The 21,645-nt window shown below is 36.7% G+C and overlaps 1 protein-coding gene across 8 annotated transcripts in view; it reads left to right on the top strand.

Moving 5' to 3' along the window:
* Positions 1-21,645, top strand: part of ATRX (ATRX chromatin remodeler) — a 314,554-nt gene that overhangs the window by 188,382 nt on the left and 104,527 nt on the right. For all 8 annotated transcript variants that reach the window (XM_049643991.1, XM_049643990.1, XM_049643987.1 and 5 more), the window contains 3 exons: positions 1,854-1,991; positions 3,791-3,966; positions 5,357-5,474. In XM_049643991.1, the coding sequence (XP_049499948.1) occupies positions 1,854-1,991; positions 3,791-3,966; positions 5,357-5,474 (432 nt within the window). The remainder of the gene's footprint in view (positions 1-1,853; positions 1,992-3,790; positions 3,967-5,356; positions 5,475-21,645) is intronic.

Raw genomic sequence — 21,645 nt, 5'->3', positions numbered from 1 at the left:
TGTAACAGTACATACAGAGTGTTGCTAACCAAGCACACGTATCCAGGCCTTGGTGTTTAGAGTTTGGGCTTGGTCACAAAGACATGTTTGACCACCCATGTGAGTGATCTTAGTCTTTACCCCTTCTAAAGGTCAAGAAGATGCCATATGGCCCAAAGGCCTTGTTGCCCCGATAATTCACCTTTTTAGACTATCTGGTGTGTGTCCTAAGCCATCCAAGTAAACAAAGACCATTTTCTTAGGCAGGATATTCCAAGTTTAGAGGTTACCTCCCAGTTGCTGAAGGCAAAGGTTGGGCAGGTTTAGTCCTTTGCTACATATATGTATACATAGATAAAATCACCCTGTTTGAAGTGGTTGTTTAAATACAAACAGCATAACATACATTCTACACATTGCGTCTTTTTATTTAATATATTTTGGCATGTCTTTCCAGGTTAGTACATAGAAATCTATATCATTAATTTTAGTTCTGCAACATTCCATTAAATCATAATTTTATTAACACCCTTTGACAAGCTTTTAGGTGGTTTTCAATTTTCCACCATAACAACCAATGCTTCACAGAATATTTTTATGTATTTTTGGATACTTGCCGAAGTATATCTTTAGGATAAATTCCCAGAAATTGAAATAATGGGTCAGAAGGTACACTATTTTACATTTTAATAGATACTGTAAAGTTGTCTTCCAAAATGTCAGATAGTAATTTAGACGCTCACAAAGATTGTATGGGAGTACCTGTTTTAGCATACCCTCATGACACTGAATATTAGATGGTGAAAATCAGTTAAGTCACTTGTGTAAAACACAATTTTTCTTTCTTGAAAACTTTTAGGATTCAAAAGAAGCCAGTATGTAGCTTTTTAATACAAAGCTATGTGTAGATTTTTGTTTTTAGAAAGTATATTAGTAATTTTAACAGTCTTAATATTTGTGTAGCCCCATCTGAATACTGAATAATAATTGTATTATTTGGCCAATCATACTGAAATGTTTACTTTTGAAATCATGTAGAAGATGAATTTTCTCTAACGCCTAACAGATGGGGAGTAATTTGACAACTGCTTTTGTTGAAATCAATATTTAAAGTAGTATGTGTGTTAACCAGCAAGCAAATTATGTATAAACAATGCTTTAGGAAGCAATAATATGTTATGAAAGTGGATGTATTTCTTTTGAAGACGTTACTCTCAGGTGTAAGGTCTTTTATAGCTTGGAAAGTGTTCTCCCCCATCCTGTAACCATATAACAATCAATTTATCTGTCCTTTATCAATTAAATTTTCACCCTGCAAAGAGTATTAGTTATTTGGAATAAGTTGCATGGAAGATACCGCATAGCCAATTGATTTATACAGTATTTCTTAAAATGTAGCTTGAAATTTGTCTTTTCACGTATATATGAATTGCTTAGTCTTAGGCAGTTGTGTTAACTTGATATGTTTTGCTGTAATATATCTTTAGCTACTGTTTTCCAATTATTAATATATTTTGTTTTTTCAAATACCTAAAATATGTTGGAGAGATCTTTACACTCTTCTATTTTTATTTTTATATTCTTATTCAGAGAATCTTAAGTACCATCTGTAGTAGTACTTTACTGTTTTATTGTTATATTATATATAGGGATATATATATTATATAGGGATATAATACTCTACTGTTGGGATATAATTAATACTAGTTAGTGCCACATTACAAAATACAACAAATATAGCAGCAGATAAAATATGACTGTTCTTATGAGCGTGTTGTTTTATTCCCACAAGAGGAGCACTTTAAAGGGTTAACTTATTTACTTAAATGGGTTACATTTTCAGCTTAAATGTTTTTTTCTACACATTTTTATAGGCCCCGACTTTGTTGTTTGTGATGAAGGCCATATTCTGAAAAATGAAGCATCTGCTGTTTCAAAAGCTATGAATTCTATACGATCAAGGAGGAGGATTATTTTAACAGGAACACCACTTCAAAATAACCTAATTGAGTGTGAGTTAATATCTGCAGTTATGTTGTAGAGTTTTGGCATTGCCTCAGATATATTTTTGCCACTTTGCCATTTGCCTTTCTTCTGTCTAGTATAGTCTCTGACCATGATCTACATAGGTCCATCTTAGTCTTCTATGAAAGAATACCATACATTTCAAGCCGAATGCTTTGTAAATACGAATGGTAAACCACAGTCAAAAGGTGTACCATTTTGAATGTTCAAATATAAACATAGAATTTGAAATCTATAAAAATTATCAGATGTATTAATGATGGCTTTAAAAGTACAAATGCATTGGTGACTATTCAGGAGATACTGTAACAAACTATAATTTAGGGAGAGGTACTATAGGAAATTGAAAAGAAATGCCAAGTGTGAATATTTTTAGGAATGTGGAGATGCGAAAAGGAGAGCTATGTCGAATCTGTGTCAGCATAGAATTTGTTCATACTGAGGAAAGATGATGTGAACCCAGATGACTTGTGAATTTCTCTCATTTTCATATGTGTGAGAATACTTGAGGGAACAGGAGTTATATTCAGCTAATAAATTGAAATTTCCTATTTATAATCCGTTGTAATAGCTTTTTGTTATTTTTATGTTATTTCCAGCCCTTTAGTAACTTATTTTCTATTTTATTATTTGTAATACTGGTTATTACTTCATTGTAACCTATATTTTATCTTCATTTTTTATCTGTTCCAGTTTCCCCCTTTTCTGTTACTTCATTTGTAGAAATGCTACTTCACATTGCAAAAACAATAAAACATTAGTTAGAAGAGTTTTATGATACAGTGAAGAAAGCAAACCAGTGGTGTTTGACAGTGAAATTCACAAAGGAGTATTTTTTTACTCCCGTGGAACTTTGCTTTAAGTGACAGTGCATGTAGAGTTCATTCCTAGTTCTTGATTGAACTGCACTTAATTCTCAATATTATCCATGACTTTATTTTTTAGTTGTTTTTTTTTTTTTTGAGAGAGAGATGACACAAGTGATCGAGGGGCAGAGAGAGAGAAGTGGGGCTTGTGTGCACCTGAAGCAGGGCTTGTGCTCACACAATGTGGGACTCCAACTCATGACCTGAGCCAAAGTCAGATGCTGAACCGACTGAGCCACCCAGGCACCCATATTATTCATGACTTTTTAAGGGCTCTGCTATAATGATAATATGTTCTGTCTTACTTTTAATATCTAATTATATATTCTTAGAATTTTCTAAGAGAGTCCTTTGTATCCTGTAAATATCAATTTTGATGTAATAACTGCTAATTTATATTGAAATGGTGAAAAAACGCTATTTCACATTGTGATCTTATATTGTATAGGACAGCTGATAACTCTATTAAGAGCTTCTGGAACTAGAACAGTTAATACAAAATTTGATATAGTGGCTTATTACCTGATTTTATTATTTTGATTCAATATATATGTTTTTTCACTAGATACCCTTGCTGTCCATAAAATCATGGTTAGAATTATAGAATACTTGTTTCATACTCCATATCTATTATAAAGAACAGGGAAGTAGAATAAAATGTTCTTAGGTATTTTTTTTAAACATTCATATCTAGAATATAGGGATGGTTTTATTTGAATTTCTCATCTGGTTTGGAAATCCAGTTCCAGAACTGACTTATAACCAATGTTTAGTCTATACTCAGTTTACTGTTTTTTGTTCTTTGCAGCTTAATTCTAATGCTTCCATGGCATGTGTTTTTGACATGAACATTTTATCAGGTTTATCTGAGTCCCTTTTAGCTATTATTGTCGTTAGTGAACTAATGTCTTCTCTCTTAGATCATTGCATGGTTAACTTTATCAAGGAAAATTTGCTGGGATCCATTAAGGAGTTCAGGAATCGATTTATAAATCCAATCCAAAATGGTCAGTGTGCAGATTCTACCATGGTAGATGTCAGAGTGATGAAAAAGCGTGCTCACATTCTCTATGAGATGTTAGCTGGATGTGTTCAGGTACAAATATGTTCCATATAATAAAATATCGTTGCTTTGTTAGATTACAATCCCAAGTGTTTTCTGAATTTAAACTTTGTTTTATGTTTTCTTTCCTCTTTTTTCAATATATAGTTTTATAGTTAAATCTCCTAGCGTTGTCTTCAAAAGTTTTTGAAACCTTGAACTTTCAAAAAAAAAGTTCCATTGTGAGGTTTAGAGCATACTTGATTAATTCATTTGCCAAGTGTATAGCTTCATATTTTAATATGTTAATGTTTAGATTTCTCATCTTTAAGATAGGGAGTATGTAAAAGAAACACAGCTATTATGATTAAGAAATTCCTATGCTCACCTTAATTTTATAGTATAGTGGCTTGAACCTCACTTATTTGAAATATTTGTAGGAAATGCAATTATGAATTGTGAGAGGGTCATTTTTAACAAAATCCTGAAGAAACAGTTTTATTAATTTGAAGTAATAAAATAACCTGAATGGGTTAGTTAGTACTGTTTACATACAGATATTTAGTGAGCCTCTATTGGTGAGTGAATAAGTAGAGTTTGAGCCAGCAGTTAGTAGATCTTAAGATCCGCACATTTTCTTCAGACACTAGATATTAATCATAGCCACAAAGATGTAACAAATCTTTAGAGATAGACTGTGCTTCTGGCTGGATATTCTTTTTTTTTTCCCTGGCTGGATATTCTACCATCATATACGGCAGTCGTTCTGTTTGTTCAGGTTAGCCACAGGTACTAGCAACTCCTCTGTTTCTGTATTGCTGCTGCTACCTAGGCAGTGTTTTCCTGGTTTAGTAGTCATTTGTATCTAGCACATTCCTGTTTGTTATTTCTTGTTCTTATAATTAAATGGTTTCAAGGGTGTTTATACATGGCTTGCTTTCTCAAGTGGGTAAACAGTTCCCCTAAAGTTATGTGTTATTCTCTGGTATATTGGCACATCTTACCCGAAGGACAACCCAGACTGCATCAGACTTTGATTCATTGTTTTTAGTGTATGATTAAAGCAAGTCTTTTTCTTAACACTGCCTACTATATCCCCTTCCCACGTTTTTTCTTTCTTTTTTCTATATAGAGGAGACATTTGAAAACATAAATTACTTGGTTGGTAATATGACCACTTCAATTAAAAACCTGCCTGGTGTGTTGCAGTCTCTTATTACCAATACATCGTATTGTATAGTCATATGAAATATAATCATTACAATCATATGATGATCATTGTGTGATTAAAGAGGGTAAATATGTTTAAGAAAATGCTTTCTTGTATGTTTGGTACCTGTTTATGCATATCTTTTAGTTGCAAGCAATGATAATTCTTTGAACAGTCAATTCCTTTCATATATTTAGGTTAACTAATTTTCATTATCTTTCTTGTTAATTACAGAGGAAAGATTATACAGCGTTAACAAAGTTCTTGCCTCCAAAACATGAATATGTGTTAGCTGTGAGAATGACTCCTATTCAGTGCAAGCTCTATCAGTACTACTTAGATCACTTAACAGGTAACAAATATGCTTAGTTTATTTTTATATTTTCTCTAAAGACATTCTTTTTCTGAAGGATGTTGTTTTAGTAATTTTACCATGTCATTTGTGTTTTTTTTCCAATTGTGCATTTGAATAACATGGGTATGATTATTTTGTAAAAGCACAAATTATTTCTAATTTAAAAAACACTAAATTGTCAAAATAAACTAAGGCACAAACTGGTGAAAAAAACATACACAGTATATTGAATAATGCTCTTAGCTTGTAATGAGCTTTATTTCAGGAAAATTATTAGTGAGTAATGTAAAAGAAAATATATAGGGGCGCCTGGGTGGCGCAGTCGGTTAAGCGTCCGACTTCAGCCAGGTCACGATCTCGCGGTCTGTGAGTTCGAGCCCCGCATCAGGCTCTGGGCTGATGGCTCGGAGCCTGGAGCCTGTTTCCGATTCTGTGTCTCCCTCTCTCTCTGCCCCTCCCCAGTTCATGCTCTGTCTCTCTCTGTCCCAAAAATAAAAAAAATAAAAAAAATAAAAAAAAAAGAAAATATATAAAAGTCCAGTGTATTATTTAAAAAATTGAACCACAATAATAAAAGGCAAAAAAAGCAAAATGCAAGGCAGGACATATATTATGCTCCCAACATTATAATAAAAATATACACAAATGCCTAAAATACACCAAAATGCTTGACAGAAATTGTTTTTGGTTTTATAGTTTTTTGGTGGTTTCATTATGAGGATCTTTTAGATAAGAATACTTCTTATTCTTTTCTATGGGCTTTTAAAAAATACAATGGATAGGTATTAATGTTATCATCAATAAGCTCATGTGTCTGTGTGTGTGTCCCTGACTGTGTGCCTAGGGTTGTCACTGTTCACAGAGCAAAACCTAGCCTCTGGTCTGAAGTGAGGTTTCTTATTTCTTAGGCACTTCATTCTGGTAACTTTCGCCAAGTGATATGTTAGGTTTATTTAGGTGATACAGGTTAGAAAGTACCCATTAGCCATTGTGAATAAAATAATTGATCAAAAAAATAATAGAAGGTGGAAGTATGTACACACATATTAAAATGATGCTTTGTATCAGTAAAGGGATACTCTTCATATTAGCAGTGCATTTTATTTTATTTTAATTTTTTAACAGCAGGGCATTTTAGAGAACAGAATAATGATGGTCCTCAAGCATTATTTTGCTTTGGAGAAAATAGGATTTGAATGTTAGTGTTTTACAGAAGTACTTTTTTGCTGTATTATAAAAACAGCTTTTATTGACTTTTAGAAGAAAATCACTTGTTTTAATTTAAAAAATTTAACATTTATTCATTTTTGAGAGACAGAGACAGAGCATGAGTGGGGGAGGGGCAGAGAGAGAAGGAGACACAGAATCCGAAGCAGGATCCAGGCTCTGAAGCTGTCAGCACAGAGCCCAACACAGGGCTCGAACTCACAGACAACAAGATGATGACCTGAGCTGAAATCGGACATTTAACCACCGACTGAGCCACCCAGGCGCCCCAAAAATCACTTCTGGAAGGCACACATTTTCATTTGTATATCAGTCAGAAACTGTTAGGTTTATTGTACCATTGTGTTTTGAATGACAAAAATTGGAGACATAATTAAGTAACCAAATGTTATTCCAATGAGAGAGCTACTATGTACTTAGAGAGGGATATCCAGACTTACCTTTCATTTATATCTGAGTAATAACAGGTAGTAAATTTGGTCATTTAATTTACTATTTTTTCCATTTAAAATTTTGTTTTATCTTAGAGAAAATGCCAGCTACTGTGTTTTCAAGTATCAGAGAGCCACTTGTCTTTAATAACCAATAGCAAAATGTTAATGGCTCATATATAGACATTAAAATGTACTCTTTTGAGGGTAATGCAATATTTAAGAATTAAGGGGGCTTTATTCTTTGTGACTTTAATTGATAGTAAATATCTAAAGTACTAATTATTAAAAGCTTCAAACTCTGAAAAGTATGATTGTTAACTTCTTATCTGGTGCCATGAATATTTTAATTGTGAAAAGGTCTGGGGTTCTACCCTACTAAATGTGATGTTTTCTTTTCCTTAAAGTAGAATAACCTGACTTAATAGTCCCTTTGAGAAAAATGCCCATAAAAGGCCACATGGGTTCTATTAAAGGTATCTTGATTTTTACTAGAAACCTATCACCCACCTCTCTCACTTGTATTTACAATGTTTGGTATTTTTCTGTTACACATTCCAAAATTTCTTTTGTTTCTATATTTGACTCTTTTTAGATTGTACTTGGTTTTAAGAAGTTCATTTAAATTTTGCTTTTTTTTAAATTTATTTGTGTCTTTTTTTTTTAATATATGAAATTTATTGTTAAATTGGTTTCCATACAACACCCAGTGCTCATCCCAAAAGGTGCCCTCCTCAATATCCATCACCCACCCTCCCCTCCCTCCCACCCCCCATCAACCCTCAGTTTGTTCTCAGTTTTTAACAGTCTCTTATGCTTTGCCTCTCTCCTACTCTAACCTCTTTTTTTTTTTTTTCTTTTTTTCCTTCCCCTCCCCCATGGGTTTCTGTTAAGTTTCTCAGGATCCACATAAGAGTGAAACCATATGGTATCTGTCTTTCTCTGTATGGCTTATTTCACTTAGCATCACACTCTCCAGTTCCATCCACGTTGCTACAAAAGGCCATATTTCATTCTTTCTCACTGCCACGTAGTATTCCATTGTGTATATAAACCACAATTTCTTTATCCATTCATCAGTTGATGGACATTTAGGCTCTTTCCATAATTTGGCTATTGTTGAGAGTGCTGCTATAAACATTGGGGTACAAGTGCCCCTATGCATCAGTACTCCTGTATCCCTTGGATAAATTCCTAGCAGTGCTATTGCTGGGTCATAGGGTAGGTCTATTTTTAATTTTTTGAGGAACCTCAACACTGTTTTCCAGAGCGGCTGCACCAGTTTGCATTCCCACCAACAGTGCTAGAGGGTTCCCGTTTCTCCAAATCCTCTCCAGCATCTATAGTCTCCTGATTTGTTCATTTTGGCCACTCTGACTGGCGTGAGGTGATATCTGAGTGTGGTTTTGATTTGTATTTCCCTGATAAGGAGCGACGTTGAGCATCTTTTCATGTGCCTGTTGGCCATCCGGATGTCTTCTTTAGAGAAGTGTCTATTCATGTTTTCTGCCCATTTCTTCACTGGGTTATTTGATTTTCGGGTGTGGAGTTTGGTGAGCTCTTTATAGATTTTGGATACTAGCCCTTTGTCCGATATGTCATTTGCAAATATCTTTTCCCATTCCATCGGTTGCCTTTTAGTTTTGTTGGTTGTTTCCTTTGCTGTGCAGAAGCTTTTTATCTTCATAAGGTCCCAGTAATTCACTTTTGCTTTTAATTCCCTTGCCTTTGGGGATGTGTCGAGTAAGAGATTGCTGTAGCTGAGGTCAGAGAGGTCTTTTCCTGCTTTCTCCTCTAAGGTTTTGATGGTTTCCTGTCTCACATTCAGGTCCTTTATCCATTTTGAGTTTATTTTTGTGAATGGTGTGAGAAAGTGGTCTAGTTTCAACCTTCTGCATGTTGCTGTCCCGTTCTCCCAGCACCATTTGTGAAAGAGACTGTCTTTTTTCCATTGGATGTTCTTTCCTGCTTTGTCAAAGATGAGTTGGCCATACGTTTGTGGGTCTAGTTCTGGGGTTTCTAGTCTATTCCATTGGTCTATGTGTCTGTTTTTGTGCCAATACCATGCTGTCTTGATGATGACAGCTTTGTAGTAGAGGCTAAAGTCTGGGATTGTGATGCCTCCTGCTTTGGTCTTCTTCTTCAAAATTACTTTGGCTATTCGGGGCCTTTTGTGGTTCCATATGAATTTTAGGATTGCTTGTTGTAGTTTCGAGAAGAATGCTGGTGCAATTTTGATTGGGATTGCATTGAAAGTGTAGATAGCTTTGGGTAGTATTGACATTTTGACAATATTTATTCTTCCAATCCATGAGCAGGGAATGTCTTTCCATTTCTTTAAATCTTCTTCAATTACCTTCATAAGCTTTCTGTAGTTTTCAGCATACAGATCTTTTACATCTTTGGTTAGATTTATTCCTAGGTATTTTATGCTTCTTGGTGCAATTGTGAATGGGATCAGTGTCTTTATTTGTCTTTCTGTTGCTTCATTGTTAGTGTATAAGAATGCAACTGATTTCTGTACCTTGATTTTGTATCCTGCAACTTTGCTGAATTCATGTATCAGTTCTAGCAGACTTCTGGTGGAGTCTATCGGATTTTCCATGTATAATATCATGTCATCTGCAAAAAGCGAAAGCTTGACTTCATCTTTGCCAATTTTGATGCCTTTGATTTCCTTTTGTTGTCTGATTGCGGATGCTAGAACTTCCAGCACTATGTTAAACAACAGCGGTGAGAGTGGGCATCCCTGTCGTGTTCCTGATCTCAGGGAAAAAGCTCTCAGTTTTTCTCCGTTGAGGATGATGTTGGCTGTGGGCTTTTCATAAATGGCTTTGATGATGTTTAAGTATGTTCCTTCTATCCCGACTTTCTCAAGCGTTTTTATTAAGAAAGGGTGCTGGATTTTGTCAAAGGCCTTTTCTGCATCGATTGACAGGATCATATGGTTCTTCTCTTTTTTTTTTGTTAATGTGATGTATCACGTTGATTGATTTCCGAATGTTGAACCAGCCCTGCATCCCAGGAATGAATCCCACTTGATCATGGTGAATAATTCTTTTTATATGACGTTGAATTCGATTTGCTAGTATCTTATTGAGAATTTTTGCATCCATATTCATCAGGGGTATTGGCCTGTAGTTCTCTTTTTTTACTGGGTCTCTGTCTGGTTTAGGAATCAAAGTAATACTGGCTTCATAGAATGAGTCTGGAAGTTTTCCTTCCCTTTCTATTTCTTGGAATAGCTTGAGAAGGATAGGTATTATCTCTGCTTTAAACGTCTGGTAGAACTCCCCTGGGAAGCCATCTGGTCCTGGACTCTTATTTGTTGGGAGATTTTTGATAACCGATTCAATTTCTTCGCTGGTTATGGGTCTGTTCAAGCTTTCTATTTCCTCCTGATTGAGTTTTGGAAGAGCGTGGGTGTTTAGGAATTTGTCCATTTCTTCCAGGTTGTCCAATTTGTTGGCATATAATTTTTCATAGTATTCCCTGATAATTGTTTGTATCTCTGAGGGATTGGTTGTCATAATTCCATTTTCATTCATGATTTTATCTATTTGGGTCATCTCCCTTTTCTTTTTGAGAAGCCTGGCTAGAGGTTTGTCAATTTTGTTTATTTTTTCAAAAAACCAACTCTTGGTTTCGTTGATCTGCTCTACAGTTTTTTTAGATTCTATATTGTTTATTTGTGCTCTGATCTTTATTATTTCTCTTCTTCTGCTGGGTTTAGGCTGCCTTTGCTGTTCTTCTATTTCCTTTAGGTGTGCTGTTAGATTTTGTATTTGGGATTTTTCTTGTTTCTTGAGATAGGCCTGGATTGCAATGTATTTTCCTCTCAGGACTGCCTTCGCTGCGTCCCAAAGCGTTTGGATTGTTGTCTTTTCATTTTCATTTGTTTCCATATATTTTTTAATTTCTTCTCTAATTGCCTGGTTGACCCACTCATTCGTTAGTAGGGTGTTCTTTAACCTCCATGCTTTTGGAGGTTTTCCAGACTTTTTCCTGTGGTTGATTTCAAGCTTCATGGCATTGTGGTCTGAAAGTATGCATGGTGTAATTTCAATTCTTGTAAACTTATGAAGGGCTGTTTTGTGACCCAGTATATGATCTATCTTGGAGAATGTTCCATGTGCACTTGAGAAGAAAGTATATTCTGTTGCTTTGGGATGCAGAGTTCTAAATATATCTGTCAAGTCCATCTGATCCAATGTATCATTCAGGGCCCTTGTTTCTTTATGGACCGTGTGTCTATATGATCTATCCATTTCTGTAAGTGGAGTGTTAAAGTCCCCTGCAATGACCACATTCTTATCAATAAGGTTGCTTCTGTTTATGAGTAATTGTTTTATATATTTGGGGGCTCCGGTATTCGGCGCATAGACATTTATAATTGTTAGCTCTTCCTGATGGATAGACCCTGTAATTATTATATAATGCCCTTCTTCATCTCTTGTTATAGCCTTTAATTTAAAGTCTAGTTTGTCTGATATAAGTATGGCTACTCCAGCTTTCTTTTGGCTTCCAGTAGCATGATAAATAGTTCTCCGTCCCCTCACTCTCGATCTAAAGGTGTCCTCAGATCTAAAATGAGTCTCTTTTAGACAGCAAATAGATGGGTCTTGTTTTTTTATCCATTCTGATACCCTATGTCTTTTGGTTGGCGCATTTAAACCATTTACATTCAGTGTTATAGAAAGATACGGGTTTAGAGTCATTGTGATGTCTGTATGTTTTATGTTTGTAGTGATGTCTCTGGTACTTTGTCTCACAGGATACCCCTTAGGATCTCTTGTAGGGCTGGTTTAGTGGTGACAAATTCCTTCAGTTTTTGTTTGTTTGGGAAGACCTTTATCTCTCCTTCTATTCTAAATGACAGACTTGCTGGATAAAGGATTCTCGGCTGCATATTTTTCTGTTTAGCACACTGAAGATATCATGCCAATCCTTTCTGGCCTGCCAAGTTTCAAAAGAGAGATCAGTCACGAGTCTTACAGGTCTCCCTTTATATGTTAGAGCGTGTTTATCCCTTGCTTCTTTCAGAATTTTCTCTTTATCCTTGTATTTTGCCAGTTTCACTATGATATGTCATGCAGAAGATCGATTCAAGTTACGTCTGAAGGGAGTTCTCTGTGCCTCTTGGATTTCAATGCCTTTTTCCTTCCCCAGTTCAGGGAAGTTCTCAGCTATTATTTCTTCAAGTACCACTTCAGCACCTTTCCCTCTCTCTTCCTCCTCTGGGATACCAATTGTGCGTATGTTATTTCTTTTTAGTGTATCACTTAGTTCTCTAATTTTCCCCTCATTCTCCTGGATTTTTTTATCTCTCCTTCTCTCAGCTTCCTCTTTGTCCATAACTTTATCTTCTAGTTCACCTATTCTCTCCTCTGCCTCTTCAATCCGAGCCGTCGTCGTTTCCATTTTGTTCTGCATTTCGTTTAAAGCGTTTTTCAGCTCCTCGTGACTGTTCCTTAGTCCCTTGATCTCTGTAGCAAGAGATTCTCTACTGTCCTCTATACTGTTTTCAAGCCCAGCGATTAATTTTATGACTATTATTCTAAATTCACTTTCTGTTATATTATTTAAATCCTTTTTGATCAGTTCATTGGCTGTTGTTATTTCCTGGAGATTCTTCTGAGGAGAATTCTTCCGTTTGGTCATTTTGGATAGTCCCTGGAGTGGTGCGGATCTGCAGGGCACTTCCCCTGTGCTGTGGTGTATAACTGGAGTTGGTGGGCGGGGCCGCAGTCAGACCTGATGTCTGCCCCCAGCCCACCGCTGGGGCCACAGTCAGACTGGTGCGTGCCTTCTCTTCCCCTCTCCTAGGGGCGGGATTCACTGCGGGGTGGCGTGGCCCATCTGGGCTACTTGCACACTGCCAGGCTTGTGGTGCTGGGAATCTGGCGTATTAGCTGGGGTGGGTAGGCAAGGTGCACGGTGGCAGGAGGGGCAGGCTTAGCTCGCTTCTCCTTAGGTGATCCACTTCAGGAGGGGCCCCGTGGCAGCGGGAGGGAGTCAGATCCGCTGCAGAGGTTTGGCTCCGCAGAAGCACAGAGTTGGGTGTTTGCGCGGAGCGAGCAAGTTCCCTGGCAGGAACTGGTTCCCTTTGGGATTTTGGCTGGGGGATGGGCGGGGGAGATGGCGCTGGCGCCTTTGTTCCCCGCCAAGCTGAGCTCTGCCGTCCGGGGGCTCAGCAGCTCTCCCTCCCTTTGTCCTCCAGCCTTCCCGCTTTCCGAGCAGAGCTGTTAACTTATGACCTCCCAGACGCTAAGTCGCGCTTGCTGTCGGAACACAGTCCATCAGGCCCCTCCGCTTTTGCCAGCCAGACTCGGGGGCTCTGCTTGGCTGGTGAGCCGCCCCTCCGCCCCGGCTCCCTCCCGCCAGTCCGTGGAGCGTGCACCGCCTTACCACCCTTCCTACCCTCTTCCGTGGGCCTCTCGTCTACGCTTGGCTCAGGAGACTCCGTTCTGCTAATCCTCTGGCGGTTTTTTGGGTTATTTAGGCAGGTGTAGGTGGAATCTAAGTGATCAGCAGGACGCGCTGTGAGCCCAGTATCCTCCTACGCCGCCATCTTCCCTCTCTCTCTCAAATTTTGCTTTTTATACTAGCAATAGTTTGGTGTTAATTTTAGCAGTGATAACTTATAATAGATTTAATATTTACAGAATTAAAGTCATAAGACTGACTTTTAATGAATTTCAAAGAAATTACAGCCCTCTTAATTTTCCTTTATGTACACGCACGCACACACACAATGGGATATTCAGTCTTAAAAAGAAAAGAAATGCTGGGCTGCCTGGTGGCTCATTTGGTTAAGCGTCTCACTCTTGGTTTTAGCTCAGGTCATGATCTCACGGTTTGTGAGTTTTGAGCCCTGCCTGGGGCTCTGTGCTGACAGTGTGGAGCCTGCTTAGTATTATTTCTCCCTCTCTCTCTCTCTCTCTCTCTCTCTCTCTCTGCTTGGTATTCTCTCTCTCTCTGTCTCTCTCTCTCTGTCTCTCTCTCTCTCTCTCTCTCTCTCACACACACACACACACACACACACACACACTCTGCCCCTCCCATGCATGCTCACTCTCTCTCTCTCTTTCAAAATAAATAAATTTTTAAAAAAGGAAATGTTGACACATTACAATATTAATGAGCCCCAAAGAATAAACTAGGCACAAAAGGACAAATACTGTTGATTCCACTTAGATGTACGTAAAGTAGTCAGATTCATAGAGGCAGAGAGTAGTAGTTACCAGCATTTGGGGGAGAAGGAAATACAGAGTTATTTTTAATGGGTACAGAATTTCTTTCTAGGATGATGAAAAGGTTTTAGAAATGGAGAGTGGTGATGTTTGCACAACATTGTGATTATACTTAATGCCACTGAATTGTACTCTTATAAATGGAAAAGAGTAATATGCTTTCTGTCTAAAATTGCGTGGGTCCAAGTGTCATCCTTTAGAGACTGATTAAGTGCATCTGGAGTAGGGCTCAGGCACTTACATTTTTATAAGCCCTACAGATGATTTCATGTACCCTCAGCTTGAGATCCACTGCTCTAAATGATGTTCAGCATAACAAGCTATCAGGGAAATGTAAATCGAAACCACAGTGAGATAAATTTTATTACTAGGATGGTTTTAATCCAAGAATTTAAAAAATAGCAAGTGGTAAGGATGTGGAGGAATTGGAACTCTGTCTGTTGCTGGTCTGGAATGTCAAATGGTGTAACTTATGTGGAGCACAATTTGGCAGTCCTTCAAAGGTTCAGTATACAGTTACCATATAACCCAGCAATTACATGTCTAGGTGCATACTGAATAGAAAGGAAAACACTTGTGCACACAAAAGATTTATACACCAATATTCACAGCATCATTATTCATAATAGTTAAGAGCTAGAACATGTCCATCAACTGGTGAAGAGAGAAACAGATTTGGTACATGCATATCATAGAACATTACTCATTATGAAAAGGAAGAAAATGCAGATTCATGCTACAACACAGATTAACCTTGAAAACATATGGTTAAGTAAAAGAAGCCAGTCACAAATGACCACATGTTGTATGATTCCATTCATATGAAATGTCCAGAGTAGGCAAATCTGTAGAGACAAAGTAGATTAGTGGTTTCCTAGGGATGTGGGAGAAATAAGGAAATTGGGGGATAATGGCTTAGGGGTGCAGGGTTTCTTTTGAGGGTGATGAAAATGTTTTAAAAACTGGATTTTGGTGATGGTTGCACAACTCTGTGAATACACTAATAAATTGTAGTGGTAAATTGTATGTAAACTATATCTGAATAAAACTTAAAAAAAACTCAGTGGCTTACTTTTTATCCACAGAAGTTTTATTCAGTTATCTTCCAGCTAATTAATTGTTCGTTCTTTATGATTTCCTGTGCCTTACATGTACTTTCAAGATTGTCTTTAACATTTCTCTTTTTTTAAGTTTATTTATTTATTTTGAGAGGGAGAGAGTGAGAGACAGCACAGGAGGGACAGAAAGAGAGGGAGAGAGCAAGAATACCAAGTAGACTCTGTACCAGCAGTGCAGAGCCCGACACGGGGCTCCTACTCACGAATCCTGAGATCATGACCTGAGCCAAAACCAAGAGTTAGACACTTAACTGTTACCACCCAGGCGCCCCTGTCTTTAAAAATTTCTTTAAACATAGTAAACAGTTATAGTCTATGTCTGATTATTCCAGTTTCTGAAATCCTTATAAATCTCTTTCATCTCTCTCATTTCTGTCAGTTCAAGCATGCTGCCTTGTTTCCATGTGTGTTTAAGTACTTTTGACCATAAGTTCCTAGTATCCCTTGGGGTTATTAACATGTGGGAATTCTTTGAGGCCCAGGATAAAGGTTGGTTAGTCCAGAAAGGATTTGTTGTTTTTTTTTTTTCTGCTAGGGGCCTGGGGATATTATTAGTCTGAGATCCCTTGATATTATAATTTGTGCTTGAAGCACCCTTAACTTTATTTATTTATTTATTTATTTATTTAAAATTTGCATCCAAATTAGTTAGCATATAGTGCAACAATGATTTCAGGAGTAGATTACTTAATGCCCTTTACCCATTTAGCCCATCCCCCCTCCCACAACCCCTCCAGTAACCCTCTGTTTGTTCTCCATATTTAAGAGTCTCTTATGTTTTGTCCCCCTCCCTGTTTTTATATTATTTTTGTTTCCCTTCCCTTATGTTCATCTGTTTTGTCTCTTAAAGTCCTCATATGAGTGAAGTCATATGATATTTGTCTTTCTCTGACTAATTTCGCTTAGCATAATATCCTCTAGTTCCATCCACGTAGTTGCAAATGGCAAGATTTCATTCTTTTTGATTGCCAAGTTATACTCCATTGTACATATATACCACATCTTCTTTATCCATTCATCTGTCGATGGACATTTGGGCTCTTCCCATACTTTGGCTATTGTTGATAGTGCCGCTGTAAACATTGGGGTGCATATGTCCCTTTGAAACAGCCCACCTGTATCCCTTGGATAAATGCCTAGTAGTGCAATTTCTGGGTTGTAGGGTAGTTCTATTTTTAATTTTTTGAGGAACTTCCATACTGTTTTCCAGAGTGGCTGCACCAGCTTGCATTCCCACCAACAATGCAAAAGAGATCCTCTTTCTCCACATCCTCACCAACATCTGTTGTTGCCTGAGTTGTTAATGTTAGCCATTCTGACAGGTGTAAGGTAGTATCTCATTGTGGTTTTGATTTGTATTTCCCTGATGATGAGTGATGTTGAACATTTTTTTCATATCGGTTGGCCATCTGGATGTCTTCTTGGGGAGAAGTGTCTATTCATGTTTTTTGCCCATTTCTTCACTGGATTATTTGTTTTTTGAGTGTTGAGTTTGATAAGTTCATATGTCATGTGCAAATATCTTCTCCCATTCTGTTGGTTGCCTTTTAGTTTTGCTGATTGTTTCCTTCGCTGTGCAGAAGGTTTTTATTTTGATGAGGTCCCAGTAGTTCATTTTTGGTTTTGTTTCCCTTGCCTCCGGAGACATGTTGAGTAAGAAGTTGCTGTGGCCAAGATCAAAGAGGTTTTTGTCTGCTTTCTCCTTGAGGATTTTGATGGCTTCCTGTCTTAGGGTTTTATGTCTTAGGTCTTTCATCCATTTTGCGTTTATTTTTGTGTATGGTGTAAGAAAGTGGTCCAGGTTAATTCTTTTGCATGTCGCTGTCCAGTTTTCCTAACACCACTTGCTGAAGAGACGGTCTTTATTCCATTGGCTATCCTGCTTTGTCAAAGATTAGTTGGCCGTACATTTGTAGGTCCATTTCTGGGTTCTCTGTTCTGTTCCATTGATCTGAGTGTCTGCTTTTGTGAATCACCCTTAACTTGAAAGTTAGTAGGAATTTGGGCTAATGATGGGCTATTTGATGATATGAGCTGGGAACTCTATAGTACTTAAAATGTTGCTCCTTTCTTTCTTCTACTTTCTATGAAATAAAATATGCATACCCCAAAGAATGTTAACCAGTTTTAGTGGACTTTGCATGGTAGTTCAAGGGTGGTAGTTTTTTTGTGAGATTTCTATACTGTGTGGCTAATTAGAATGTGGTAGGACTATAAGATTTAAATTTAGACTTGAACAGGTGTAACAGCCATTTCCTTAAAGTCAGCGTTTTAAGGCCTGTGTTGAAGTATTGAGGCAGTGGAATAACTAATATCTACGAGATACTCTTTTTTCACTTATTGTTCATTATATGTAGAATTCTTCTGGGCACCTCTTGGTAGTTTGTTATTGCTTGGGTTTCAGGCTTTCATAAAGCTTTGTTATGTTATAAATGGCCTTGATTCTTAACAGTTAACTGAAGGAACATTGGAGGTGAGAAAATCAGATTTCTGAGAATGGTACAAAGGAATTATTTGATTAGTAAGGATTTTGTGCTAATGCAATTGTAGAAATCCTAAAAGGTGTTTCTAAATTCTTAGTGGCCAAACTACTCCCAACGCTTTTTATTCATTTATGTGGAAAATTATTTGAAATGATTTTCAGGACTTGGGGAAACTGTATAAAATTTATTTATATAGTCCCTGGTATTTTATTATGATCATCTCCAGTTCCCTGTTTATTATAACTAATTGATCATCAGAATACTCCATTGAGACTGGGTTTTAATAGTATAATTGTAATTTGTAAAGAATCAAAAGGAGAATTGTAATTTGTAAAGAATCAAAAGCTTGTAGTCTTGTATTTTTGGAAAGTTTGCTTCAGCTCTACTGTCTTCATCCTTGAATAACCTTGAAGGGCACTTAAAATAATGGGGTAGGCTGAATGATGGCCACCTGGAGAGGTCAGATCTTACCTAGTTTCTGGAACCTGTGTTACCTTATAAAAAAAGGGATTTTTGCAGAGGTGATTAAACTAAGGATCTTGAGATGAGGAGATTGTCCTGGATTGTCCAAATGGGCCCTAATTCCAATTGCAGGTGTCTTTTGGGAGAGATGCTCAGGGAGATTTGATCTACACAGAAGAGGCGACATGGTGACCATAGAGGCAAAGATTGATGTGGCTACAAGTCAGGGAATTGCCTTGAGGAGGCAAGGAACAAATCCTCACCTGGAGCTCCCAGAGTGAATGTGTGTGGCTCTGTGGACTCTGATTTTGTCTCAGGACAGATTTTGGACTTATGATTTCCCAAGCTGTGAAGGAATATATTTCTGTGGTGTTAAAATTTTGGGTTTGTAGTGATTTACTACGGCAGCCCTAGGATACTAATTGAAGCAGTGAGTTTTCCCCAACCATTCTTCTTTTGACTTGTACCCTAATTTGCAGTGCAAGCATTGAGAAACTTCTTAGAAAGTTTAGATTTCTGTGCCTCATCACAGATTTAGGAAATCAGAATTTATTGGAATATAATTTAAGGATCTGTACAACAAATTGCCCAAGTAATTCTTATGTGCACCAGGTTTGATAAACATTTCACTAGGATGCTGTATTGGTTTCCTCTTGCTGCTGCAGAAAACTACCATCAAGTTGATGGCTTAGAACACAACTCATGGTCCTGGAGGTTGGAGGTCCAAGGTTAGTGTCATTGGGCTAAAGTCAGCAGGGCTGGTTCCTTCTGGATGTTCTAAGGAGGGAAAATGTTTACTTGTCTTTTTTAGCTTCTGGTGGCTGCCTGTATTCTCCATATTGAAAGTGCATCACTCCAATCTGTGCTTATGTTATCACATCACCTTCTCCGACTCTCACTTTTGGATGCCTCTTATAGGAACTATTATGGTTGTATTGAATGCTCCTGGATCAACTAGGATGGTCTTCTTTACTTTAGGCCCTGTATCTTGGTTGAATCTGCAAAGTTCCTTTTTTGTAAGGAATAACACATGGGTGCCTAGGTTTGCAATGTAGATATATTTGGGAGACCATTATTAGTTTACCTCAGACCCAATGATAACATCTCATGTAAAAACCATGGATGTAAATGAGGTTGAATAACAGATTGCCCTGCTTAATTCATTATGTATTCACCTAACCTTTTTTGGCAAGTTTTCCAAATAAAGTCATTTGGAAGTCAAAAAAAATTTTTTAAAGATAGAATGATTCAATAACGATAGTACATTTTTGAGTAGACAACATTTTTTGTGGATGTTTATTTGGCTACCTTATTAGCATATGTTTTTTATGTGGTTCGCATTCCCCACAAAGAATATCAATGCTAATATAAGTCAGTAATGTAGATATAAGAAACTTTTTTTCCCTTTTTCAGTAGAAGTTTTTTCCCTTTAAAAATTTTCTCCCTTTTGGGGAACCTGGGTGGCTCAGTTGGTTAAGGGTCCGACTTCAGCTCAGGTCATGATCTCTCAGTGCAGAGTTCGAGCCCCACGTTGGGCTCTGTGCTGATAGCTCAGAGCCTGGAGCTTGTTTCAGATTCTGTGTCTCCCCCTCTCTCTGCCCCTCCCTTGCTTGCTCTCTCTCTCTCTCTCCCTCTTTCTCTCTCTCTCTCAAAAAGAAATAAACATTAAAAAAATTAATTTCTCCCTTTTTCTGTCTTAGGTCTAAAAAAGTCGTATAAAATTTCTCTATAATAGACGATATTTATGTTATTTGCAAGAGCAATTTTTCCCCCACAAAAGAAAAATAGGCTTTTAAGCTTTGTTGGAGAATAAAATGATATAGTTTAGATTACCTTTCTTTTAATCCCTCTTTCCTTTACATTAATTTAAAGACTCATAAGGCATTCAGTGATAGAACAGCTGGGTAGAAGATCAACAAGGAAATACAAGACTTGGAAAGCACTATAAACCAACTAGACTTTAACAGATATCTGTAGAACACTCCATCTAGCTGCAGCAGAGTACACAGTCCTCTCAAGTACACATGGAACATTCTCCAAGATAGACCATATTTTAGACTTTAAAATAGTTTCAATTAATATAAAAGGATGAAATCACACAATATTTTTTTTAACCACATGGCAATGAAATTAGAAAACATTAACAGAAGGAAAGTTACAAGATTCACAAATGTATATAAATAACACAGCCCTGAATAGCCAATAGATCAAAGAAAAAATCACAAGGGAAATTAAAAAATATTTAGACAAAAACACAAGGTTCTTGAATATGGGATGCAAGTAAAGCATGCTTAAAGAGGGTAATTACAACTGTAAATGCCTATAATTTAAAAAGAAGAAAGATCTCAAATTTATAATCTAACCTTTTACCTTAAGAAACTAAGAGCAAACTAAACCCAAAGCAAGTAAGAAGAAGGAAAGAATACAGACTAGAGCATAAATAAATATAAAGGGGGAAAAAACATAGAGATCATTGAAACCGAAATTTGGTTCTTTGAAAAGATCAACATAATATCTTTTTAGCTGTACTTCAAAAGTAATAAATAGAGGAGACACACTAAAGTCAAATGTGAAAGAGTATCACTTACATTATGGAAATGAAAAAATTATAAGGGAATGCTGTGAAAGTTGTATATCAAGAAATTAGATAACTTCATTTTCATAGAGTGATTTCTATCATACTTAGTAGAAATACCTCTTATAAGACAGAATAATCAGTACCAGATTTAGTGTTTCATACGATTAAATTTTCTCTTGCCATGAGTGGAGGCAAGATTTACTAATTACTGGTGAATTTGCATCTTTTGAAACTGGACAGAAAAATATGTTATTGTTTAAATACTTTTTGTCTTTTAATCGGCTTTGTTTTGCATCTTACTCCCTTGTTAATTTTGTCATATTAGTGAAATGTACATTCATTTCATTTTTATTTCACTTTCATAGAAAAATGTGATTTTGTTGAAATTACTCTGGGCAGAAGAAATTTAATGTTTTTAATATGAAAAACATAATTTTTAGGAGTACATTTCTTTGTGTAAGAATATTTGGAAAGAATTGTCAAAAGATTGGATACAGAAAGGCTTTGTCTAAAACAAGAGTTTTTTAAGTTTTTATTTAAATCCAAGTTTTTTAACATGTAGTGTAAATTTTGTTTCAGGTGTACAATGTAATGATTCAATACTTCCATACATCAC

Source organism: Panthera uncia, chromosome X (genome assembly GCF_023721935.1).
Source record: "Panthera uncia isolate 11264 chromosome X, Puncia_PCG_1.0, whole genome shotgun sequence".
In the NCBI taxonomy this organism is placed as follows: Eukaryota; Metazoa; Chordata; class Mammalia; order Carnivora; family Felidae; genus Panthera; species Panthera uncia.
Note: the sequence above shows the minus strand (reverse complement) of the source record. Positions and strands in the feature narration are given on the sequence as shown.